The sequence below is a fragment of the Mesoplodon densirostris genome, chromosome 4 (assembly GCF_025265405.1).
Source record: "Mesoplodon densirostris isolate mMesDen1 chromosome 4, mMesDen1 primary haplotype, whole genome shotgun sequence".
NCBI classification, from domain to species: domain Eukaryota; kingdom Metazoa; phylum Chordata; class Mammalia; order Artiodactyla; family Ziphiidae; genus Mesoplodon; species Mesoplodon densirostris.
In genome coordinates, this window is record NC_082664.1 from 103,247,625 (window position 1) to 103,273,950 (window position 26,326).

At 36.4% G+C, this 26,326-nt stretch overlaps 1 protein-coding gene across 4 annotated transcripts in view; it reads left to right on the forward strand.

The window, feature by feature from the left end:
* The window catches only part of MCTP2 (multiple C2 and transmembrane domain containing 2), a 198,956-nt gene that overhangs the window by 171,253 nt on the left and 1,377 nt on the right, over positions 1-26,326 (forward strand). For all 4 annotated transcript variants that reach the window (XM_060095091.1, XM_060095093.1, XM_060095094.1 and 1 more), the window contains 3 exons: positions 7,446-7,555; positions 19,446-19,555; positions 25,373-25,470. In XM_060095091.1, the coding sequence (XP_059951074.1) occupies positions 7,446-7,555; positions 19,446-19,555; positions 25,373-25,470 (318 nt within the window). The remainder of the gene's footprint in view (positions 1-7,445; positions 7,556-19,445; positions 19,556-25,372; positions 25,471-26,326) is intronic.

Consider the following 26,326-nt stretch of genomic DNA (forward strand, 5'->3'; position numbering starts at 1 on the left):
TAGTGACAGTTGTAGAAAACCATTAGCCCTGTTTGCCTTGTAATGGCATGGCATCTGTCAATTGGCTCAGAGAAACTTTTAAGGAAATCAATCTTCCCAGGGTCTAATTCCAAATAATTTTTTTTCCAAATTGTTCCCAATTTTTCAAAAGTGTTTTTTCAACATCTTCCTCATGATGATGTTTATTCCTTTTACTTTTTCAGCCCTCTCATTTGATCCCTGATGAGAATCCTGTTGCAGGCCAAAGAAACATGTTGGTAAATACCAGTCAGTGTAGAAGGAAGGGCTCTATGTAATGAACAGATAGTTAGAGCAGTTTATAACTACTTAGAAATGATACTGGTTCAAAATCCAGTCTGTTTCATATTCATTTCCCAAAGCAAAAATACTACTTGAGAAGGAAGTATTCTCCTGAAAGACTGCAGACTTTCCCCCCCCATTTTAATAACATACCATAGAGGGGTGTGTGTGTGTGTGTGTGTGTGTGTGTGTGTGTGTGTGTGTGTGTCCATCCATGAACACAGGACGTAGCTCATGGGAAGAAACCTTAAAGACAGTTCCCAGTGCATTAAGCCAGATTCCCAAAGAACAATTTTTAATCTCGTGTATCAGAAATATTACTTTTTGTTCTTTGTTATGACAGATGCTGAGAGGTTTTTTTTTTTCCCCTGCTAAATGCCACTCAGTCTATTTCTGATGTTTATAGTTCTTCAGGTTTTCAAATTGCAGGCTTTTAATATTCAGTGGGATGAAACAGACCAAACAGATTCCCATTTAAAATCTAAAGTCGTATTTTTACATTATCTTTGCCCTGGACGGTTGGCATTACTGGGACGATCCTGAGATAGAAATTTTGCATCAATCCCTTGTGGGAATCCTGGGCATCCTGTGACAAATACTACTCAGTTTTTAAGCATGTCCCAAGGATCTTTCCTGACGTGGTCAATTTTCAGGACTAGCTCTTTGGTTTTGCTTAGGTAATTAATAGAGAAATGAGATTTTTTTTTTTCCTGAACCAGAACATGTTGGAAAGATTTAAAGTAGCATACTGATTATATAATGAATTCTTAGCTGTAAATTCATTTTGATGGTGTTAATTCTCTCCCAGAGGCTCGAAGCTAGTTTATTGCACCTACAGTGCTATGCTCTTTGGAGACATTGGGGAAGCCAACAAAGCCTTGAAGAAGAAAAACTCCACTGCCTCACTGATTCATTTATTTATTTATTGGCTTTGTTCTTAAAGAACAACCATGTTACAACACAGGCACATTATTTGTTCTTCAGTCAACTGTCTCTAAAACCTAGCCACTAAAGACTCAGTGTTGTTTTTCTTTCTTTCTTTTTTTTTGACATTTTATAAACAAATGGACAATGAAAAAATGATGATCTTACATACATTTTATATAATAATATACATTTTTAGGTTACAGATTTGGAGTTTGTCATTATTTTTCTTACAATTATTATTACAATTACATTATTTTTACAGTCATTCTCTGTAGTATATAACAAAGCAAAGGAACCTTTTGAAATTTGAATTCTAGATCTGAAAATTTCCATGCTTTCATCTCTTCTGTTATATGTTATTACCTATTTGCTCATCAAGTAGGCCCTAAATCATGCGAATTTTACTTATGTCTTGGTGTTTTTTTCAAGTAATCAGAAGTAAAATCCATTCTTTCTGAAATGTAGGAATCTAAAAATATGTGTTCAGCCACAATTTCCTTGTTCATTGGTTTAATCACACCAGTGGCCATCACTATTTTTATTACACATTTCCCTCTATAAATTAGAAGCCTTATATGTTAAGGGAAAATATAAGCACATGTGATAACAGTTTCCTTTTTCTGAATGAATCACTGTTACTCTTCCTTGGCAATTTGGTAGCAGCCGCAGAGGTAATGCTGTGTTTGCTAAACTGTGTTATCACCACATTCCCTGGTTCAATCTGAAACGTGTAAATAAAGCCAGCATGATGCAGATAGAACTGCCAGATGATCTTTCATACAACGCAGGGCAACATGAGTAGACTTGTCCTGGAAGATCGTTGCTTTTGAAACTTAAATGAACCCCAGGATTCTTTAAACTAGACAAAAGGTTATTTGTTCTTTTGTCTCTTCTCACTCTTGAAGGCCAAGGACTTATGTTTATGAAGCACCTGGAGTGTACCAAATGATTTGCATATGATACAATATTTAATTCTCCAAATACTCCAGTCAGAGTCAGGATTATGATCTCCCTTTTCCAGATAGCAGAATTGTGACTCAGGAACCAGTAGGAACTTGACATGATCACAAACCTTGTAGATGACAAGACCCATGTTGAACTCACTTCCCTCTGACTCCATAGCCTGTGATTAATAAAATATGTAGGCCTGTGGAGTTGGTACATCTTAAGTTTTTTTTGTTTTTTGTTTTTATCCCCCTAACTTTGCATCTGTTGTTGTAAACCCTGGTTACTTCAGCTCCTAGGTAAGAATGAATGCATTTTGTTATAATGTAAATTATGGTATGTATTTTATGCAAATTATACATAATGTTTGCTAAAATGTTTAGCAAGAAAAGTTAAAAAATAAGAATGGAAAGAAATGTTTTTCCCCAAATATTTTTAAAAAGTGTAATTTAACATACATTCTCATGAAAACTGGGCAAATAATACTGGAAATGAACAGTAGATAGAAATATGTAACTGAATGAAATGTCTACAAATCATGTATTATATAGTGAGTTGAGAGAACAGAGATCCACAGACGCTAAAGAAGCAAATGACAAAAAGAACAAGTGTGAGCTGAATGCCTACCTTGTGAAATGTCCACTAGAAAATGTCCACTCTTCCTTTGGACTTAGTAGTCCTGGACTGGAATTCTCTGCCACATATATGTGAACATAGACAAATCTGGACATAGACACATCACTTAACCTCCTTGTACCTTGGTTTCCTATTACTGGAAATGCTAATATCAAAGACCATATAACATGTCCATTGGTATACTGGCAGATATAATTAAAGACCCATGAAATCAATAGTACATGTTTTAAAAGATAAAGCTTGCAGTGTAGAGAGTGAAAAGAACATTTGCTACTAGAATGATGAAAAGAGTAGAGTTGTGATGCAAATTGAAAGAACAAGACTGTAGTTGGTGTGGACTGGCATCCCTAGGGAAGATTTCACGAAGGCCAGGAGTGTAAGTTGGACCTTTAGGTCATTCTGCTGGAGTTAGGAGGCCTGGAATCTTCCTTCTTCCTTCTTACTGTTTGATAATGCTTTTTCAGTGAGTAAATAATAATAATAACAAATATAAAGAGTACATGTTTAATGAATAATCAAGTACTGACAATCCATTTCTCAAGATAATTGTTGACAGACTAACTGTTGAATGTCTGTTCACATTTCCTGTCTACCACTGGGACCATGATCACATCACTGTTACATGTAAACTTAAGTTACAAACCTGCTGAAGAGCCTTCACTTGTCAATAGTTACTTTTAGAAGACTATTTCTGGAAACATGATGTTAATTTACACAGCCCAGAAGATGTGTTTACAAATCTCTCTGTGCAGCATGACTTTTCTTTCAGATCAAATGACTGTTCTTCCACATTTATCTCATCTTCCACTCCAAGGTTTAATTATGCATATATGAAAAAGGGCAAGGTAGGTATTAATGTGTTGACTTCAATTGCATCAATATATTTAAAACCTTGTGAAGAATCAAATGATACCAGTCTTATTAGCATGCCGTCAAATGATTCAAACAGAATATCAAATAAGTTAATTCTGAAATTGTTGTACTCATACAATGCCTCAATCAATGAGGCATGATTATTGCTAATCGAAAACTTTTCCAATAGCCCACCATGATGACTTGAAATTATGATTTTTTTTCATCCACTATATGGAATCAAAATAAAGCTTTTGCAAGTTAATTTTACAAACAATGGAAACTCTGACATCAGGAATGCTATTGTAAATTTAGTTTAAACATTTAGCATTGAGGGTTATTTAATTTTGTAGTGATAATGTGAATGCAGATTTTGATGAAGCACAGCATCATGGCTAATAAGGTATTCATATAAATTGAAGGGATCTTTGAAGCAGAAATGTACAATTGATAGCTCATGGTGCCCTGATTATCCATGATCGCATACAGACAAGTGATAATGCACCACCAATTGAATTAGAAGCTGTAGTGTCCACATTTATAAATATTTTATGTATACAGAGTTGGGATAGCAACAGCAGTTTTCATGGCAGAGATATGTTCAGATATAAAAATATACTTCTTTCAGCATGGCAGTGTGCACTTTGTTTTTGCTGCCAGTCATCCATCCATCAATCTGATTTTAAGAATGTTTGAAACCTTTGAAGAACTCTCAGTCAACTTAAACATTCCCCAAAGCTATTGAACTCTTGTGAAAAAAATAAATCTTTTAAATGTTTGTTGCATTTTGGTCATATCAGTAGGAACTTTTTTTTTTCCCCCTGGTACGCGGGCCTCTCACTGCTGCGGCCCCTCCCGCTGCGGAGCACATGCTCTGGACGCGCAGGCCCAGCAGCCATGGCTCACAGGCCCAGCCGCTCCACGGCATGTGGAATCCTTCTGGACCAGGGCACGAACCCGTGTCCCCTGCATCGGCAGGCAGACTCTCAACCACTGCGCCACCAGGGAAGCCCAGTTGGAATATTTTTAATCAAAATTTTTGATGACTGAAAATGCTAAGTAACTTCATCTTTGGAAGCCTTTAGTAAATGGAAGTGAATTTTACAAGAACTGGCATAAAAGATACTGATTTTTTTTTCTTTACAAAAGAAAGGGATATTCAGCACAAAGCAAACTGTGAGGTCAAATAGTTGACCTATTTGTGCATGATTTAGTGTTTAAGTTCTGAAGTTACACTTTGGATTATCTCAATTTGTGGGATAAAAACATCTTCTGATTTTTAATAGGATAAATATAATTCTACCCAGGAATGGAAGGAAATTGAGAAGCCATTAATTTTTCAGCATAAATTTTGTGGAGAATTATAGAGACAACTTATTTAAAGTTTTATCTTGAAAAAAGATTGACAGATAAAGTTCATATGAATGGATACAAGATATCATGCCTTTGAAATTATTTGGGCAGAAATATATACAGATTTCAATATTTAAAATATAGAAATGAGAATATTCTTCATGTATCACATTTTTGTTGTGAGTTTTCAAGGTACCTCAGTGCCTGGAGAGAGAGTATTTTTGTAATTAAAATTATGGCCTACAGTAGAGTCAATTAAAGGTGTCAATTTAATGACCATTAAGTGCAGTTCTGAAGATAAGTAAGAACAATTTTATGAAATATTATAAGTGAAAAGATGACATTAAAGAAGTACATTTTTTGGAAAAGTAATCTTAACATGGGACTATAAACAGATATAACTAGGAAACCAATTAAATATATGAGTATGTAGCATGAATAATCATTCTTCATGTATCATTTTAAAATTCAGATAATATAAACACATCTCTTTTGTTCTAATGCATGTAAAATATATATATATTTTTATTTTGAAACAATGTCATTATGAAAATAAAATGAAATAACTTTATAGGTCCACTAATAAACCAAGTTGTCAGTTGATAAATATTTCAAAAATTTATAATTCTGATTAGTTTCACTCTTAAAAGTGTACAGATATGGTTCATAAATTATGCTGGTACCCTAGATACAGTGGAATTCTTTGGCCTAGTCTTTAAATATTGAATGTTCAAACTAAAACATCAAATTCATTAAAAAGTAAAAGAACATTGTGAGAATCATTTATTATTTTGGTGTACTCAGGCTTTTCTTCACAACCAGAACCTCCGCATTTGGCTGTTTCATAGGGGAAAAAAAAAAAAATCAGTCAACTAAAATAGGAAATTTTTATGAAATTGAGCCATATGGAAATTTGACTCATTTTCCAAGAAATTGTTTTGACCTAAACTCTACACTGTTGAGAAGAGGAAGCCACTTTTGCCCTTTGGGTCAAATTCCCTTGTGCTTTCAAATCCTCCTTTATAAACATGAATGCTTCTGTGGCAGACAGAGATGGGTTTTCACCATTGTGCCCATTAATAGATGGTGGATTGCTGAAGATGAATTAAGTCGCTCTGACAGTCTATCCAATTTTTGATGCAAACGACTTGAAGAATTAGAGTCAGTGAGAGAATAAGGGAAAGAAGAAATTTGAAATTAGAGTGAAAAAGTAAAAATGTCTTGTGAGTTTGACTTTGCAAGAGGAAGCAATGAGTATGACCTCTCCTGTACAGAATGGTGGCATAAATGGGTACAGAACAGATGGTAAGAAGTTATTCAAACCAGCCCAGCACCCTTACTCAAAAGGGGGTAGCAATGGTACATTCTAATCTCAGCCCCTCTCTTCGCTCTGTTTCTGCCAGTAGCTCCATAAACAAGGGCAGATGCAAGAAGGGAAATTTGTGCTTTTTGACATTTCAGCCATACTGGTGCTTTTACCAGTCACTGCAATCAGTATGGAGTGGTGTGTTTTCCTTCTTCCATCCACGGGCCCAGTTTGATGGGACAGAGAATACAAGATGAGAATGATTTATTTTTCTTTTGCTGCAAATAAGATTATTATAGAAATGGTCTCTTAAATTTAGAAGATATTTGCTCAATAATTTAGTACAATTCTAACCCAAGTAAAATTTTAGGTAGAAAAAAAATACGTTTTGTTAGATTTATTTGAGGTTTTAGGTACTATATGTTAGATGTGACAGCTACAGTGACCCAGCTAGGCCTAAGCTAAGAAGACATTAACTAAATCCCAGTTACAGTAGAGTTCATAAGGGAGCTAGGATATGGTATCAGAATATAAGAAATAGCATGAAAATGCCACTCTTCAGGGAATCATCTTTTCTCCAATATGGGAGTAATTTCTAAATTATTTTTATAAACATTAGCTACCTAACATGGTAAAACACATTTTAGGTTTTCTATAAGCGAAGTAAGGGTAATATTCTTAGAAAGCTGAATTCCATATACAAAATCTGGATATCGAACATGCCTTATTGTTACCTGCTGGAAACCTTTCTGAAGGACTAATGAGAGAAGGGTAAGTAAGCTAACCTTGTGAAGACAGAAGAAATCAGGATCAGCCAATGGAAAGGATTGCAGAATTCTCTGAGAGAAGCAGCAACTCCACAGGGAAATGAAGTTCTTTTGTCTGTGGGGCTCCCCTTCATCAGCTCGTGATATTGAGGTAGCGACATGCTTGCCCACTACAAGTGGTCACACCTCACGAGTAGGCAGGGATCTGGGGGAGTCAATAAATAAGTTGTGAAAAATGTAAGTTTATCTTCTGAAGTCACTCTGTTGATAATAACCATGCTATGATAATATGGCATAATAATTTCTATAGCAGACCAATAAAAATGAAGTAACTGAGTTAAATCTTTTATGTTTCTTAGGAATCTGAGAAAAAGGGCTTAATTGAAAGAATCTATATGGTACAGGATATTGTCTCAACTGTTCAAAACATCTTGGAGGAGATAGCTTCTTTTGGAGAAAGAATTAAAAAGTAAGTTCTACATTTGTGTTGTTGTGAAGTGAAACTGCCATCCACTAGGACAAATGAGGGTTGGGAGTCTTAGGGAGGATAGGATCAGAAAATGCAAAAACAAAGAAAAAACAAAAGCAACAGTCTTGGGCCTTTTAACTTTGATTGGTGTGTTCTTTGGGCTTGTCAGTTTCACAGGGTGGCTGTATGGCCCAATTTACACCAGTTGTCCCAGCATAATTATTAATAGTGCCTCTATTCATTCTCAAAAATATTCTGGTTTAAGTGATAAGCTATAGATTAAAAAATAGATTGTCCTATACAGAAATAAAAAAGGAAGCAAATATGCTTTAAAGGAGGCTTTTTCATCTGAATCACAGAATACAGTAAATGCCTTGAGTGAAATTTTTTTCTCTGTTCTCCAAAGAATGGTACCTAACTAGTAACATCACAGATGCAAAGATGTAAAGTTAATTCATCACATACATAGACAGATTAGGACAGGGGTCAACAAACTTTCTCCATAAAGGACCCAAGAGTAAATGTTTTCAGCTTTGGACTATATAGTTTGTGTCACAGCTACTCAGCTCCCTTGTTTAAGTGTAAAAGCAGATAGTTGATACGTAAATGAATGGATGTGATATGTATTCCAATAAACCTTTATTTATAAAAACAGATGTCAGGCTAGATTTGACTCAGCTCCAACCCATAGCTTGCCATCCACCTACATTAGGGCATAAAGGCTAAATTCTCTAATGGAGTCTCAATTGAGAAAAACTCTCTGTGATTCATGTTTTTATTTTTTATTTATTTTGTTTTATACATTGTGAACTCTGCGTAACTTGGTCTTCATCTGATACCAATGAACAGAGCAGGTTTTTTCTTTCTTTTGAATTGTAGATGTTTGTTCCCCCTTTAAATCCAGAGTTGTGTCAGCCATGTTGTTCTTTCTAAAGATTAATTAATACTGTTTCTTATTTTATTGGCCATTCTAGTTTCTTTAAGTAAAGAACATAATATTTAGAAATTACATGGGTAAAGAAGAGACTAAAATTAGTGCTAAAAGCCAAGTGAAATTTTGTCTATCAAGATGCAGGGAAATCAATAAGTGGTGATTAACATCAGGAAATATAAACAGCTAATATGGAACTTTCTGTGGTTACTGATGTTATTTCTCCATCCCTTATTACGTGAAATTGCCCTTGAGTGGCCATTTATTGTTGGCATAGCAAACATGTTTCTTTTGCTTAAAAAAAACAGGTTCAAAGTTATCTTCAAATTTAGTGAGTTTTTACTGAACTTACACATTGTTATTCCCATGAACAATGTCAAGAAAAATTAAAGAGCAGTAGGGGGCTTTGGTCATGTATATTGATATTTATCTGCTTTATTTCTCTAGGTTTCATATAAATTGAAAAATGATTCCTGAATGTACCCTCAAAATTACTTAGCAAAAACATAAGTGACAGTAGAAAATAGTGAAATGATGAAGAGAGCATTTATAATTCTTCATTCACGCATTCAACTGTCAGTGTTTGAGTTTCAGGCACTGGCTTGGTTTAAGAATGAGAAATGCAGGCTTCCCTGGTGGTGCAGTGGTTGAGAGTCCGCCTGCCGATGCAGGGGACACGGGTTCGTGCTCCGGTCCGGGAAGATCCCACATGCTGTGCAGCCGCTGGGCCCGTGAGCCATGGCTGCTGAGCCTGCGCGTCCGGAGCCTGTTCTCCACAACAGGAGAGGCCACAACAGTGAGAGGCCCGTGGTATAGAAACATCAACTAATGTCATGTGCCAGCCAGATACTGTTCTAAGCCCTTTACATAGCAACTTCTTTAAGGAGTTACTTAAAGGAATTGGATTAAATGATTCCAACAACCCTACAGAGTAAGGATTGTTAGTATCCCCATTTTACAGATGAAGAAACTGAAGTATAGAATGGTTAAATATGAAGCCCAGATCACAAAATGAGTAAGCCATGGATCTTTGGTTTGAACTTCCCCTCCTCACTTTATACTATAATGTCATTATCCTCTGGGGATCTATTCTCTTTCTTCGTGTGTTTTTTAAAATAAATAATACTTTATTTTTAATTCATTTTTTTGTTGTGGTATAGTTGATTACAATAGTATATTAGTTTCAGGTGTGCAAGATAGTAAATTTTTATAGATTATATTCCATTTAAATTTATTATAAAATATTGGGTATACTCCCTGTGTTGTACAATATATTCCTGTAGCTTATTTATTTTATACAGAGTACTTTGTACCTTTTAAACCCCCACCCCCATCTTGCCACTCCCCACTTCCCTCTCTCTAGGAATCTATTTTCCAACGAGGGAGAAGAACACTAATAAGACAATTAGAATAGCATTGATGCTAGGTAGAGGTTAGGTAGGATGCGGGGGGAGGTCCTACATCCCAGGAAGGTTGTAGGAGAGAGAGAGAAACAAAGGAAAGTTCTGAAGAAGCAACAACTTATTAGCATCTCTGAGAATGAGAAGAGCTAGCTGGGCACAGAGTTGATGAATGGGGGCTTCAGTAGGTGGGCACCTTTGTGTAGAGGCTCAAAACCCAAGACTGTGCTAGATACAGGGAGATGGAGGGGCATCAGTATGTCTGTGCCACTGGGGATGGACGTGGCAGAGCCTGGAGATGCGGCTGGTCATGCAGGGCCTTGAGTGGATGGAAAAGCAAATGAAAAAAATTGAGTGAGGGAGGTACTGGCAGCAAAGAAGATAAGAGGATGTGGAACGGGGGCAAGACTGAGGCAAGAAGGCCATGTCCTTTGGTAAAAGTATCTCCATGTTTGAATGTCTGTTAATAGACAAATGTAGCTGTTGTGCAGTTGATAATGGTCAAGGAACTGTGTCCGATGAGAAGAGGGCAGAGTGATTTAAACAGGCCCCCAACTCTACAGTGCTTTTGACAGCGGCTGTGCCCAACACAGCTGTGGTGGCCACGTCTGAGACGTATTTTCAGCCATGAACAGAGCACTATTCTACCCAGCTGCAACACAGGAAGGCACATGAGGCTCAACTCCTATTAATTCTTTGGCCATTCATTATTACAGTGACCTTAAAGTTCCCACTGGGCATTCAAGTACAACGTCATGTGTAACTCTGTTGGAATTCCATTGTAATTCAGCGCATAAGGACCAGGAAAAACTTTTACCCCAACTTTTGGCAGCTAACAAATAAATAGACTTACATAAATCTCTCAGAGCAAGGCTTCCCTGCTACTGACAGCAAAGACCCTGATGATTTTGCATTTACATGGAGTGAACGGTATTTTCTTTTCTCTACATTCTCTAATTACCTTCTTTCATTGTATACATATTTCAAATGTATGCATGCATCAGGCTAACATTTGCTTAACATGTGGCATTTATATTATCCCAGGCAGCAGACAGGGTGGGTCAGAATACTGAGGTATCTTGTATGTCCTGTCATTATAGAGTGGTGGCTCCAACACTTGTGTCCTTGAGTGGTGAGGGAAATCTCCACAGAGGAGGTAATGAAATTAAGGTAGACCTAGGACAGGGGAGTCATCCCTGCAAATGTTCCAGAGTAAGGCTTAGAAGGCACATTCCTAGGAATAAGAACTTCTTTGAAGTAATATTATGAAATACTAAGCAACGAAGATGAGAAAGCAGGATAAGTGAAGTTTGAATGATGGTGAGCATGTGGGGAATGATAGATTGATGGATCTTATATTTTATCTAAAGTAACATGTTTAAGGGACAGAGAATGAAGGCAGAAAGACCAAGGTTAGAACAGGAGGCCAGTTGTGAGGAGAGAGTTCACAAACTGGGGTGAAAACCATGCATGTATGAAGGAAAGCATCATGTGGGTAAATCATGAAAGAATGGTCTACAGGATTTTATGACCCTCGTTTCTGTTTCCATGGGTAGAAGAGTCAGAGGACTTCATTTTTCCATGCCTAGGAAATGAGGAAAATAATGACTTCGTTAACACAAAGGTCAACTAGTGGGGCACCCAGTTGGGAGAGGAACTCTAGGATGGAGTTTTACTCACCTTACTGGATGTGGTCACAATAATTTCTGGGTTTTGTTTTGAAATTTTGTCAAAGACATTCTTAGGATGTGTTAGTGAACCTGAAGAGTTGAATGAATGAATGGGGATTCCTTGGATTTTTTCATTCATTGAAAGGTTTGAGTCAGGGATTCCCTATTTAGAATTTAGGGAGCTGCCAAGTCAGGAAGTCTGGGGATTTCTGTGAAAATATTTAACAAATTGTTTAATTTTGAGATGGAAAGCTTTGATTTATCAGAGTTCTTCAATCTTGGGCATTCTATGAAAGACAAGATACTCCATGGTAACTGGAGTGATGGTCTAGTAAGTTTTTGAGTGTTAGTGCCAGTATCTTTGAATTAAGTCCTCAGTCTTACAAGCAGGAATATCCAGTGGATTAAATGAGTAAAATGTGCCATCTTACATTTTCTGAAATGTCTACTATACAGACAGTGAGTGTAGGCTCTTGAGCCAACTCTCTGGATTCAGATCCCAGTTCTGCCACTTATACTGGCGTAAGTGATTGGGGCCAATTATTACCTTTTCTGACTCAAGTTCTCATCTGTAGAATGGGCATAATAATAATTCCTACTTCATAACATTCCTGGATGAATTAGTGCCTAAAAAGAGTTTAAACCAGTGGATGGCCTTTAGTAATCACGTAAAAATATTAACTATTATGAGTATTATTTTTGGTAAATTGCTTTGACCTTCTTCCTCTGTGTCTTAAATTTTTTAAAAACGGAAACATTTCAACATTTTACCACTAAAACTGTGGGTTGCCAAGAGAAAAATACATGACTTAAATGACTTGGCTGTTGGGAGGGCTAATCTGACAGCGTGTGTACGAATGTGTCTGGTACGTATCTCCACTTTTAGCATCCAACACATAAACACACGTGACACACCATGCACTTGCACACAAGCAAACGATCATTGAGATCTTTATAAGGATTGCATTAATTGGGAAAAAATTGACATCTTGTTAAAATTTAAGTTTTCTAGCATATGAATGTAATATATTCCTTCATCTACTTAGATCATCATTAATTTATCTCAGTATTTGACAGTTTTATGTATAAAAATTTGATACATTTTTGTGAGATATAGTCTGAAGTATTTGATTGGTTTCATGCTATTTTAAAGGGTATCTTTTTTTTCAGATTTCCTCTCTACCTGTTTGCTACTGGGATATAAAAGTAAAATTAATATTCCTACATTGACTTTGAATCTATCAACCTTGATAAACTTAATTATCTTAATTTTTATGTAAAAATTATTGTTCTGGATGTTGCATTACATAAACATATCATCTAGGAATAATTTTTTTTCTTTCTTACTTTTCAGTCCTTATACATTTTACTTTGTTTTCTTGCTTTATTGTACTGGCTAGTAGCTCCAGTACAGTGTTGAACACAATTGGTGTTGGTGAACATTCCTTTCTCATACACGATCTCAGAGAGAAAGCTTTCAACATTTTACCCTTAAGAATGTTGTTTTCTGTAGGTTTTTGTAAAGGTGCTTTATTAGCTTAAGGAATTTATTTCCGTTTTATTCCTAGTTTGCTGAGAGTTTTTATCGTGAATGTAGGTTGAGTTTTGTCAAACTTTTTGTCTGCATTCATTGAGATAACCTTATGGTTGTTTTTGTTTTCTCCTATTTTTGTTAATGTGGTATATTATTATGATTGATTTTCAAATATTAAACCAATCTTACATTTCTGGAATAAACTCGGCTTCATCATGCTATCCAATCTCTTTATATATGCTCGGATTTTATTTACAATTTTTTTGCCTAGAATTTTTGCAGCTGTGACCATCAGTGAGATATGATATATAGTTTTCTGTTCTTGAAAATTCTTTATGGTGTGAAGGTTATTCTAGACTCATACAATAGGTGAGCAGTGTTCTCTCTTTACCATTATCTGGAAGAGTCTGTGTAAGCCTGGTGTAATTACTTTCTTTAAGATTTTATATAATTTTCTAGTGAAGTATCTGGGCCTGAGTTTTCTTTCAGGGAAGATTTTAATTAAATATTCAGTTTCTGTAGTATATGTAGAGATCTGTTCAGCTATTCTATTTCTTCTCATATCTGTTTCTGTAAGTTGTCATTTTCTAAGAGTTTTTCCATTTCATTTAAATTTTCTACTTTTTGACATGAAGTTGTTTATAAAATCCTCTTACTATCTTTGATGACAGTAGAATCTGTAGCATTGTTCACTTTTTTATGCTCAAAATTGTGTTTTCCCTTCTTTCTTCTTTTTTTTTTTTTTTCTTTTTTTTTCTTTTTGCGGTATGCGGGCCTCTCACTGTTGTGGCCTCTCCCGTTGCGGAGCACAGGCTCCGGATGCGCAGGCCCAGCGGCCATGGCTCACGGGCCCAGCCGCTCCGCGGCATATGGGAGCCTCCCAGACCGGGGCACGAACCCGTATCCCCTGCATCGGCAGGCGGACTCTTAACCACTGCGCCACCAGGGAGGCCCCCTTCTTTCTTCTTGACAGTCATTTATCAATTATGTTAGTCTTTAGCAAGAACCATCATTTGCCTTTGTTAATCTTCCCTGTTGCCTGTTTTCTTTTCCATTAATTACTACTCTTATTTTTATTACTTTCTTCCTTCTACTTTCTTTCAGATTAATTTATTATTCTTATTCTAACTCTTTAAGATGGATAACTAGATCATTTATTTTCAATCTTTCTGTTTTCCTAATGTAAGCATTTAAAGCGCTACAGTTTCCTAAATGCTTAGCTCCATGCCAAACATTTAGGCACTGATACTCATTATCAATTCACATTTAGTAAAAACTTTTTGCTAATTTCTATTTTTATTTCTTCCTTGCCAAGAAGTATATTGCTTAATTTCTAACAAATGGCCAACTTTTATAAATTTTTTAAAAGAAGGTTATTGAGTGTATTATTTTATATATATTCATTGATTAAATTTGTTGATGGTGTTCAAATCTTTTATACTCATACTGGTATTTATTTTTGGTTCTTCTTGGATTAATTAAAGATGTGTGTTAAAACCTTCCACTGGGGTCATGGATTTGTCTACTCTTTGAAGTTTGATCAGGTTTTGCTTTCTATATTCTGAAGTTATGTTATTTGGTTTGTACATGTTAAAATTGTTGCATTTTCCTGTTGAATTGGATCATTAATCAATAGAAAGTGACTGATTTTAAAAATTGGCCTTAATGTCTTGTTTAACTAATGATATGGCTATACCGTCTTCCTTTTGGTGCTTTCTTCATAATACAAGTTTTCTATCACTTTCTTTCAACCTGTTTATGTTTTAGATATCTCTCTTGTTTCTGAGAGTCACTGTCTTTTACTTGCAGCATGTAGTGCATGCAAATTTAATGTGGTTACTGATATACTTAGATTTAAATCTGTGGTTTTTATTGTGTCTTTTTTGCCCTTGCTCTGTTTTTTGGATTTTTTTCATTATTTTCTGTAATTTTCTTCTATTTTCCTCTCTATATAAGCACCCTTTTACCATTTTGTTACTGTTGTTGTTGTTGTTACCCTAGAGTTTACAGCATGGCTTATTACCACAGTCTAATATTAATTGTTACTATTATCATCTTCCCAGTCAATTCAGTCAATTAATCTATGTTCCATGTCTCTTCTCTTTGACATCTTCTATCTTTTTGCTCTTTGTGATGCCTTCTAAGTACTTTCTTTGGACTATCTTGCACAACCTTATTTCCTCTGATATTTAAGATCCAGTTTAATCCATGCATGGGGGTCTTAACTTTAATCTCTGTATTTCTTTTTAAAGTTCTCCTTGCTTTGTTTTCAAATCTTCTTGGTAATTTTCATTATCTCTTCCTTGACTATATTTTTAAGGCTGTTTTATGACTTTTAAATTATTAAACATTATTATTTAACATATTGTGTTTACTTTCTGTATTTGAAGTCTTTTGTTTGGGATTTTGCTGTTACTTCTGCTGACTCTTACTCATGATGCTGTGTGTCCTTTTATATTTTGCAGTTTTAATTATGAACTCATATTCCTTGGATTTGTGTGTGTGTGAGGCATACTCGGATATCTGAGTTGATAGTGCATTTCCTTAGAATTATTGCTCAAGTCACTTTGGGGTGACTCAACCTGGGATCTCTTTTTTTAATTAAATTTTTTTGCTGAGGCTTTTCAGAGTATACTGGTAGCATAAACTCAGATGATAAGTCCTGGCACTAGCATCGTGACACACAAGAAAGTTCTTTGCATCCACTTATGTATGGTGGATTTGTCCCTCCCTTCTTTTCCTCCCTTTTTTGTCTCTGTCTTTCTGTCTCTCTCAATTCATCCTTACCCTGAAAATGTAAGCTTTATGCCATGTTCTTCTACTTGAATCTTCCTTTGTGGAGGCCCTAGGCTTTATCTTCTGCCCCCCGTGCAGGTAACAGATGCAGAAGTTCAAAATTTCAATATTTGGCAGAAATTATTTGAGTGAAATTGACTTTGGAGGTTGGTAATCTACAGAATTCTTGCAATATATTTTACACTCTGATGTTTTCTTATATTTATGTCAGCCTAATGGTGGCTTTCTCTTTTATTTCAAGGTATTAAAAATTATTTAGCTATTATTTAACTTTTTTTAAAGGCAGGTTTGATATTTTTAGAAAAGGAGCCATAATGTATATTTCTTTATAAAAAGTAGTTCCATGCATTTTCCATAGTTTTTATTATCTTCAAAATGCTACCTGATATAATTAGCTTTTTTCATATTTATGTCACTTTTGTGCAATAACAACAAGAAAAATGAGGCTAGGTAACACTTACTGAATAATTACTATGTGCCAGATATTGTTTTTAAGGGGTTTACATTTATTAATTCATTGAATCACCTCAGCATCTCTATAAAGTAGAAAGTCATTATTCCCACTTTACAGATGGGAAAATTAAAACACAGAGAAGTAGAGTACATTGCTTAAGCTCACCTAATGGAAAAGAGACGGGTCCATTGCTACCTACCTGTGGATTGGCATCCAGGATCTGACAGTTACTATGTCTCTGCTTTAAAAATCAACAACAGCAACAGCGAAAACAAAAATAGGGCACACAGATTGGTATTTGTTTTTACTTGTTTATTTCAGTTTTAATTTATTGATTTTATATTTTTATTTATGTTGATTATGTGATATACATCCATTATAAAAGTAATCAAACAGAAAGCTTCCTGTTATTCTCTGTAACTCCATCTTCCCTCTTTCTTTCCCTCTCCCCCCATCATATTGAGCTATCATTCACAGTTTGGAGTATATCCTCCAGAGGTTTTCTCAGTATGTGTGTGTGTGTATATATATATATACATACTTACATATTTCTGAAACTTAGTTTTTCACTGTATCTAGCTTTGAGCCTCTGTGTTGAGGGCAAAGGTATTTGTGTGGGTGTTCTTTTCATATTCTCATTGTTTTTTAAAAAGCTGTATTGTACTGCAGAGTGTAAATCTATTTAGTTTTTCCTCTTTATTTAGATAAGTTTAGATATTTATTTTATTTAGATATTATCTTATTGATGATACTGAAGCTATTTTCTTTTTTAACTACTGCAAACCATACTGCATCACACATTCATGTAGTATCCCTGCGTCCTTGTGCAAAGATATTTGTAGGTTAAATATCTTGCCCTGGCATAACAGGGGCAATTGTGGCATCCATAACATTTTCTCAAATATTGTGAGGTTGCCTACTAAAAAGTTCTACTACAAATTCTGCTATGGAAGAGAATAGTCAGGAATGGACCTACAAATATGTAGACATTTAAAATAACATAGAAAGCAGTATGATAAAGGAGTGGGGGAAATATTGATTATTCAAATTCTTGATGTCAAGTCACTTGACTAGGGGAAGTCTTTTACAAGAAATACCAAATCTAAAAATCAACAGGGAAAAAAATTGATGAATTTGGTCATGTAAAATACATAATTTTTATCTTTAAAAAATTATAAACAAGATTTTTTTTAAAGACAAGAAAGCAACAAACTGGGAAAATGTTTGCAACAAATATGACAAAGGACTGATTTCTTTAGTATCCAATGAGATTTTATTTGAGGAAAACATCAAGGGGGGGGATAGACAAATAGTAACTTCTTTCCTTTTTTGTGTGTGAGTTTTTACAATGTGCTAGAAGCAGAGTTAACTTTTTTTTTTGGAAACAAAACTTAAGATAAAAATTTAATATGAAAACTAAGCTAACCATCTTTCACGTGTTACCAGAGCTATTGTAAATGCAAGTACCTGTTTAATTCTAGCAAAACTCTATGCTGTAGGTACTATTATTATTCCCATTCTTTAAAGAAGAAATTATTGTTCAGATTGATTGAAACACTTTCCTCTAGTCACTCAACTTTTAGAGGTAGAGCTTGAACTCAAACCCATGTCAGTTTGCTTATAAAATCAATTTTCTTAAGCACTTCGCTAAATAGTTGCCTCTGGCAAGGAAATAAGCTGAATATCACTAAGAAACACATTAAAATGACCAACAGTCATATTAAAATACATTCACCTTTGCTTATAATTTAAAGAAGTGAGACATTAAATATACACACATGTGTACATAATATTGTATCTCTCCATAGGCAAAGATTTAAAATATTAATAACAATTTTTAACAAGAGGGTGAGGTATAACTGGATTGCTCTTATATTTTTAAAGTTGTTATTGAAGTATAGTTAATTTACAGTGTTGTGTATATATGTGTGTGTGTGTGTGTGTATGTATATATATATATATATATATATATATATATATATATATATATATATATATATATATATATTCTTTTTCAGATTCTTTTCCACTATAGGTTATTATGAGATACTGAGTATAGTTCCCTGTGTTATAGAGTAGGTCCTTGTTGAACTATTTTATATATAGTAGTGTGTATATGTTAACACCAAACTCTTAATTTCAGGCTTGATTTGCTCATCTGTAAAAGGGGGATAATCCTTACTTGTGAGCATTACAATCTAAATATATAAAAAAAAATCTTAGGACAGTGGCACATATTAAATACCCAATAACTATTATAAGCTGCTCTCCCCAAATCCCCTAACACCCACCCCACCAAAAAAAAAAAGACAACAGAAATAAATCTTTCATCTCAGTGAAGATGAAGGACCAGAAGGAGAAATGCCCCAGACGCTCATGAGCTCTCATCAGGGCACTGGATTTAACGATCACTTTCTAGGATTGTGCAAGGGTTTCCATAGTACATTCAGTTCTACATACCATATTCTAGATCTCAAGTCAAAGCAGGCAGTAGATAGAACAAAAGTAGCCAAGGGCCTTGTGAAAATAATGTACGGCAACATTCCCTACATTGCCTTGGGTTGGTGGTGTAATGGTTTATAGCCAGATGCTCCCCAGCCCATTTCAGGGCATTATGAACCTTCTGGAGTCAGTGAGTCTGGAAACTCTAAATATATTAGAAAAATGCAAAAGCACTGTACTAATATCCTCCCTTTTCTCAATATTTACTGGCAACCATGTATTAATTGAGAGAGAAATATTGACTTTGAAGTGACCTAACTCACCTTTCATTTTGAAGCTCTGCATGCACAGAGCCACATAACAGTATTGCAGTGTTTAATCACTTCTGAGAGCCAAAGTCTTCTCTTCAGTACTGTCGGTTCCAGGAAGGCAAAGTCACCAAGATTCTGACAAGCCGAATGGCAATTGGTCTTGTGACTTTCTCCTCAAGAATGTTTTTCTACTGCCCAATCAGTTTGGCAGACTTTTATCTCCAAGTTTTGAGAAGAAACATTTCCAATAGACCTTTTTCATGTGTATAAACTAAGAAGTAAACATGGCAAAATGAATCTACAGCTGTTCTTGAGCATCAGACAAAATGACATGTATGTGGTTTGTCTACAGCACATTTAACTGGACGGTCCCATTCCTTTCCTTCCTGGCCTGTTTGATACTGGCAGTTGCCACCATCACTTTGTATTTCATTCCACTGCGGTACATCATTTTAATCTGGGGTAAGTTTGGCACGGTCCTTTTGCTAGCAATCAATTCCAGGTAAGAACCAATTACTCATTTTTAAAGTGTGGCTATAAACTTTAAATGTGCTCTTGTTGGCAATTAAACATGAGATTAAGAAAAGTATTTGGGGAACAAAAACTTCCAGGACCTCCCTGAAAAGGCCAGTTACATGAATGATTAGCATAGATATTTATAGGCCTCTTGCATAATTGCAATCAAATAAAAATGTGATTGTGTATGCTATTTCCCTTTGGGCTTTCAGAGTCATAAATACTCTTGAATAATATACTGCTGTGGCCCAGTAACTTTCAGGAAACACTGTTTTTCAGAGTGAGCAAACACCTGCATCTTGCCCTTTATATTATGTAAAAGTAGATCTAGCCACACTGCTAGCCTGCTGCTGACACTTTATCTCCCCTGGAAGGAAAAAAATAACCTAACCCAATACTTAAATCCAGAAGCAGTGAGGTGAAAGGGAGGGACCCTCAGTGACTACCTAACCAGTGCCTGAAAGGAAAGAAAAAGCTATTATTTACCAGGGGAAATGGTGAGCCTATGTAAAGTTTGGGTGCTTTTAAAAAAAGTAGAAACAAAAATAGCAAACTGGAAATAAATTTCAGGACTTGATTTACTACTCAAGCTAGCAATTGGAAAAATTACAAGCAACTTTGTGAATATTTGTGTCTGTTGCTGGGTGGGCGCTGGGTTGATACAAGGAGAGTGCATTGCAGTTAATTAATTGGAGAAGCAATCAACCCTTTTCTGGAAGAATCTATCAATTCTGGTTTTCCATTGCTCAGCTCCTGTGACCACTGCTCAGTTCTTAACCATAGCTCCTTCTAGGGATCTTCAGATGTTAAGAGAGGTTCAGAGATGTTCCAAATGTAGGTGACTGTGTTGAGATGCATTCATCTGTAAGCAAAAGCTGAAAGCCTGCAAATGCCAGGGTGAGGGGGAGCTATAATATTTCTAAAACCATTAAATGTAGACTATTTCCAAAGAGAACCCAGGCAGAATCCTGCTGATGAGGACGGCCAAACCTAGACATTCAGAAATGGGAAAAGTCATGGGAAAAATGGAATAACTCATAACATTTCAGAAATAGAATGATTTTGAGAGAGCATAATCCATTCATAATCCATTCTCTATTTTATCAGGAGATGAAAGTCCTATTACATAAAGTCTCTCTCCTTTGTAACAAGCCCTAGAAAAGGAAAAGATATTCTAACTCCCTCTTCAGGGGTCCATTTTAATACTTGATGACTCTTACTCTCGGAGAAAGTCGTCTCATATCCATGCTTAGTTTTTGTTTGTTTTTCTGTTGTGTTTTTCAGTTTCAGCACATTGGCCCATATTTGACCTTTAGGAAGGAGAGCATGGAGCTTTTCAGGGGCCCATTGATCAAGAAAGAATACATATTTTATAAAAGCATTTCCCTGAATACTCATATACTGAATGTTATCTGTATAGATTGAATAATCTCATTCTTTCTTGTTTTTCGTTAAGTGTTAGTTTCTCAATCCATTTGCTGATCACATTTAAAACAGATCTTAAAACTGTTGTCTGACCCGAACAAGAACTTGATCCAGAATTACAACCATTTGGCCAGTGTTTTGCTCTTTTTTAAGTTGGTGTGAGTTGACGGTCAGCTTGTTAAACACTATTGCACATGATTTCTTCATCCTTCTGGTATATACTTGATTTGCTTTTCTGCATCTCTCCCTCCAGAAAGAAGACTATACTATGTTTCTTCCTTAGCTTGTCAGTATTGGGATTCCAATCCATCTTTCAATTTACCCCACATCCCTTTGACTTCTGTTCTTATCCTCCAAGTTCTTGGCAGCTTTTCAACACCAACTTTTTGCATCTACTTAATGAGACATTGTTCTATTTATTGTTCAGCTTATGGATGAAATTATGAAATAGCATGGAGTTTAAGATGCTCTCCTGGATGAAAATAACCCTTTGATCTTTATGTTCTGTGTCTCATTCTTTAGTTTTATGTTCTAGACAGAGGTTTATAGTTTATTGATGAGCTTACCATAGATAAGCCTTGACTTATCACATGATCTGTTGCCTCTTCTCATCATGTAAAACCTGCCATACCATCATGGAATATATTCTGCCATTCTGTTAGGACTTATTCTTTTCCAAGACAAGTTAGTTATTAGCTAGCACAGATCCAGGACTTTCCTTTGCACATCTCTTACATGATCGTATTCTTGGTAGAGAATTTATCATGTAGAAGAAGACAACTTTATACATCTTAAATTTCTAGTTTTCCTTTTAACCTTATTAAACATCAAAAGACTATTTCTTATCCTAAGTTACTTTCTCATTTTCATTGAGTCCTGAAGTGGTAGATAAGATCCTTAAATTTTTGTGTGCAATGTTTTTTAACCTTTTGGAGCAAAATTTTTTAACTCTGTGTTCTGTATTTCCCTATTCTTTACATCCAAATAACATTTTTGTATAAGTATTTATTAAGTAGCACAATTATTTAACATAAGTCTATGAAAGCAGCCTAATTTCATGATGGCTGTGGGGAATATTCCTTGACTCACCAACTTTATTGTAAGGTTTTAAACAGTGAGATACTTTCTTTCCTCTTTAACTGTATAATTCCTAGTGCAGCTACATATAGGTAGTAGATCTTTAGTGGGTACTTGGCAAATATTTTATGAGTGGATGAGTCTGCAAGTTTAATACCTGTGATCTACATAGATGGCATTTTTTGAGCTCACCACCTCTCTTATTTGGGAGTGTAATTATGAAAATTAAGTTAGAAGTGGTTTAAGAGGGACGTCTGGAATTTTCTCTAGAAAACTGTATCTACTGAATTTCGGTCATTTGTTTGTTGTATGTGTTTCTAGAAGACAAGGCACCTTTGAGGATTAGATCCCATGGAGGTTTTCTGTACCTTTTGAGAGGTTTCCCATATTCTTTCCATTCTGTTCTTCATCATAGATGCTCTAATTATAGTTTTTCAGTTCTGATCTTAGCCACTTCTGATTTCCCAGGTAGATTACAAACTCCAAGCCAGATTTTGAGCTGCTTGAAAGAAACTGTGACTTATTTAACTTTGTACCTCCATTTGATAGTGCAATATATATCACATGGAAGACACTTAGTGTTTGATACAGGAGCAAGCAAGGACCCTCTGCCCCACCTCGCCCATCCCCACCAGTATTTTGCAGTTAGGGCTACCTGCCAGTCACTTATAAAATGTTCTAATTCAGTTTCAAGTGTCTATTCCCTAGTGACCATATGTGCAAAGCAGCCATGTGATTTTTCCTCTCTCTTTCTCCGACTGATTTATTTTTTTAACCAGAGGGCTCATTCCAATCCACTGATCTATTCCATCTATCATCATTAAATGATACTGTCTTTCCCAAATGTTAATCCCTTGGTATTTAAATCCCACTTTCTTTCTTCGTCTAAAAAAAAAAAACAGATAAAAATTCACAGCAGATATGCTCTATCTGTATTGTTTAGGTTAAAAAATCTAAAAGTACATCTAGCATGCTACTGGAGAAACCCACAACTTCCAAATTTGGTATATAGTCACATACCTGCCAGTATAAAGACTCTTCCATCACCGCCTGCTTTGTTTTCTTGGCTTATTGACATCTACAGTAATGATGGTAGCTCCCTTCATTGTGGTGGAATTTCAGATTATAGAATCCTCTTGCCTTTGTTGTCCAATGTGATTATCCCTTCAACCCAAGGAACTATATAATATAGGTCTTTATTATTCAAATTTTAATATAAGAAATCTAAGGCTCAGTGAGGTTAAGTAATTTCTCTGAAACTACAGCTAATAATCCATGGTGAGGCCAGAACTGGAACCCAGCTATTCTTGTTCCCAAACCCTTGTTCCTTGCCCAGTTGCCCTTTAAACATGACCACGGGCTCTATGATCCCCTCTTGACACTTGGTTTTACATGGTAGATAATATGGTGGAATTACTGACGTTTGAGCCCGTGACATCTTAAAAAAACAAGGTGTGCTTTTGAAGCACACAATCTGAGTTCCTTATAATTTTTATTCTAACAAAGTTTTTCAAACATAGACTGTCGGAGTGTTTTGTGGACTTCTTCTGCCCTTATTGGTGCATTTGAGCTACTGGGCAGGTTTATAATCTTCTCAGTGACTAAGAATGCAGTGTTTTGATCGGCTGTGATATTATCCCTGCCTGGCTGTTCATTGTAAAGACTCCAGATGTGCACACTATATATAATTAACAATAGAAGATATATCTTTCCTCAATACATCTTTGTCTCCCTTCATCATTTTGCCTTGTCTGTTTTCTCTTGCCAAAAAGCCCATGCTACAATTAAATGTCTTTAGAATAACACAGTGGAGAGTATTTTAAAGGAACACTGGGGGAAATTTTAGCTAGAAACATGAAGCTGCCTGTGGAGGTAGAGGGAAGAAAGGCATAAAGTGGCTTTGACTTGAGAAAAAGTGGGCTATTTGCAGGAAGTCTTCCCCAGCCTAGTCAACAAGCACCCTTGACTTATGAACATGGCCAGCTCCCCTTTGCCAAGCAAATGTGAACCCGACCCTCTCTAAAGAACTACCAGGAGTTTGGCATTGCGTCAGGTGTAATGGCATGCCGAAAGTCCAGTTCTTAGATGAAGGCAAAATAATATTTAATGAGAGAAGAAAAAACATCAAACCTCTTCTCTGTTGTGGACTATTGAACAGGTAAATGTTACCTTGCCTTCAGAGTAAGAACCAGTCAGGGTACCACCAACGTGAACATTCATTCAGCATCATGGAGATTGACAAGGACTTCAGATATGGTCCTTAATAAACAAGCACTCTGTGGGCAAACTTCAGAAGGCCACCTTCTGCTTCTAAGACGGCACAAAGGGTTGACATTTAGTGAAAAGACCACGTTTATAAGCTCTGGCTACAGGCACACACACCTCCAAGAAGCTCCTAGGAGCAGAGTAGGAGACAAAAGCTGGTGGAGGGGCGCCTCCCTCTGAAGAGGGAACCGTGGGCAGAGCTTGTCCTGGACGTGCCCATGTGCCCAAGGTGCCTCCACCAGGACAACTTAAATGTCACACCCCCTTCTAATTGCCGTTGTCCTAAATCAGTACCGACTTCATGGCCTAGCCAAACCCTCGCACCAGTGCCACGGTCCATAAATTAAGCTAGCAAACACAGTAAGATAATTTTCCAATAATAACTTTTCACAGTTTCCTGCAGCATCAAAGTAAAATCAACATGTCAAGTTCTGTTCTGCAGTGAGAGAAGAGAAACCTGTGAAAATGAGTTGGACGGGGGGGGGGGGGGGGGGGGGGGCGGGAGATAGATTTCTTGTGGGTTCTTTTTAACAACAGAAAAACAACTCCCACCCTCCACCTCCCGCTGCTAGGTTTGGTCCAGAGCTCCCAAGCAGAGACTTGTTTGGGCTAGTGAAGGCCTTTTCCCATCTGGGACATTCATTTTCCTAGCAGAGGAGGCTGTTAATCAGTGTCGTCCAAAAAACCAGTGAGCTCCACAGTTTTAGTGTGTGTTTCTGCCGCCCTGCTGATGGGATTGTAATGGGATTTTCACAGCTGAAGAAGGCAAAACCCCTCTCCAATGATCCCCCTTTCCTTCCTCCAAGAAAAGACATTTGTGAATGATTCCACATGACAGCAACGTGTGCATGACTTAAGGTCCAGTAATTGTTTTCACACTAATTTTTACTTGTGATTGCTTCCCCTCTCCCAGTCAGGTGAGTTTTTAAAGATAGATAGATGGATAGAGAGACATCAACAGACAGACAGAGATCTCCCGATATTTATGTTTTTCAGGCATAAATAAATTTACTAAGAAGCTTCGAAATCCCTACGCCATCGACAATAATGAGCTACTAGACTTCCTCTCCAGAGTACCATCCGATGTTCAAAAGGTATGTAATGAACGCTCACCCCCAACAGGGGCCCCGACCCCGAAGTCTGGCCTGACCCAGAGCCAGAGGAGCACAGGGCTGTGTTTGTGTGAGTTATTGAGATAACGAATCAGAAAATCCTTAAAGAGGCCTGCCTTGCAAGGAGGTGGCAAGAAAACCTTTGTCCAGAAGCATGAGATGATTGGGGAAAATTATCCTGAAAAAGAGCTACTTAAGAATGATCTGGAACTCACACTGTGAGGCTGTAGTGTAGTGAGGTTTGTCCCTTTTCTGATCGTTTGCCTTCCCAAAGAGGATAAGATGGGCTCAGCGAGTAGGAGAGCATGAGATCCAGAGCTGGAGGAGGCTTGCTTATTTTCCTCCTCTTCCAGATGGCAGGCATTCTACGGGAAGTAGGGGGCAAGAGGATTACTCTTTTGATTCTTTTTTGCCCCGATTATCTCCTAGGCTACCCTCCTATCCCTTTCCCTTTGAAGACTTAAAGATGCTGAGGGCAAAGCCCCCACTTACTCTAATACACATAGAGGCAGAGACAGCATGCAATAATTTGAGATCAGTCAGAAGTATTATTCACAGATAATGGTCACTTAGTCCAGCAGAGTCCCTTTTCTTTGGATACACAGAGGTTAACCAAGGCAACAATACCACAAAGTCCATAGAACAGCCTAATTCAGGCCCCTGCAGATCAGACTGCTATAAATCCAGAGGCGGGAGGTCAGGCAAAGACCTCTCTAATGGAGAAGAGAAATCATAGAATAGGTAGATGAGGAGACCGTGGCATGAAATGCCATCATGACGATCAAAGACACAATCTTTTATTGTCTGAGAGAATCCCAAATCAAGTATCAATTTCTAG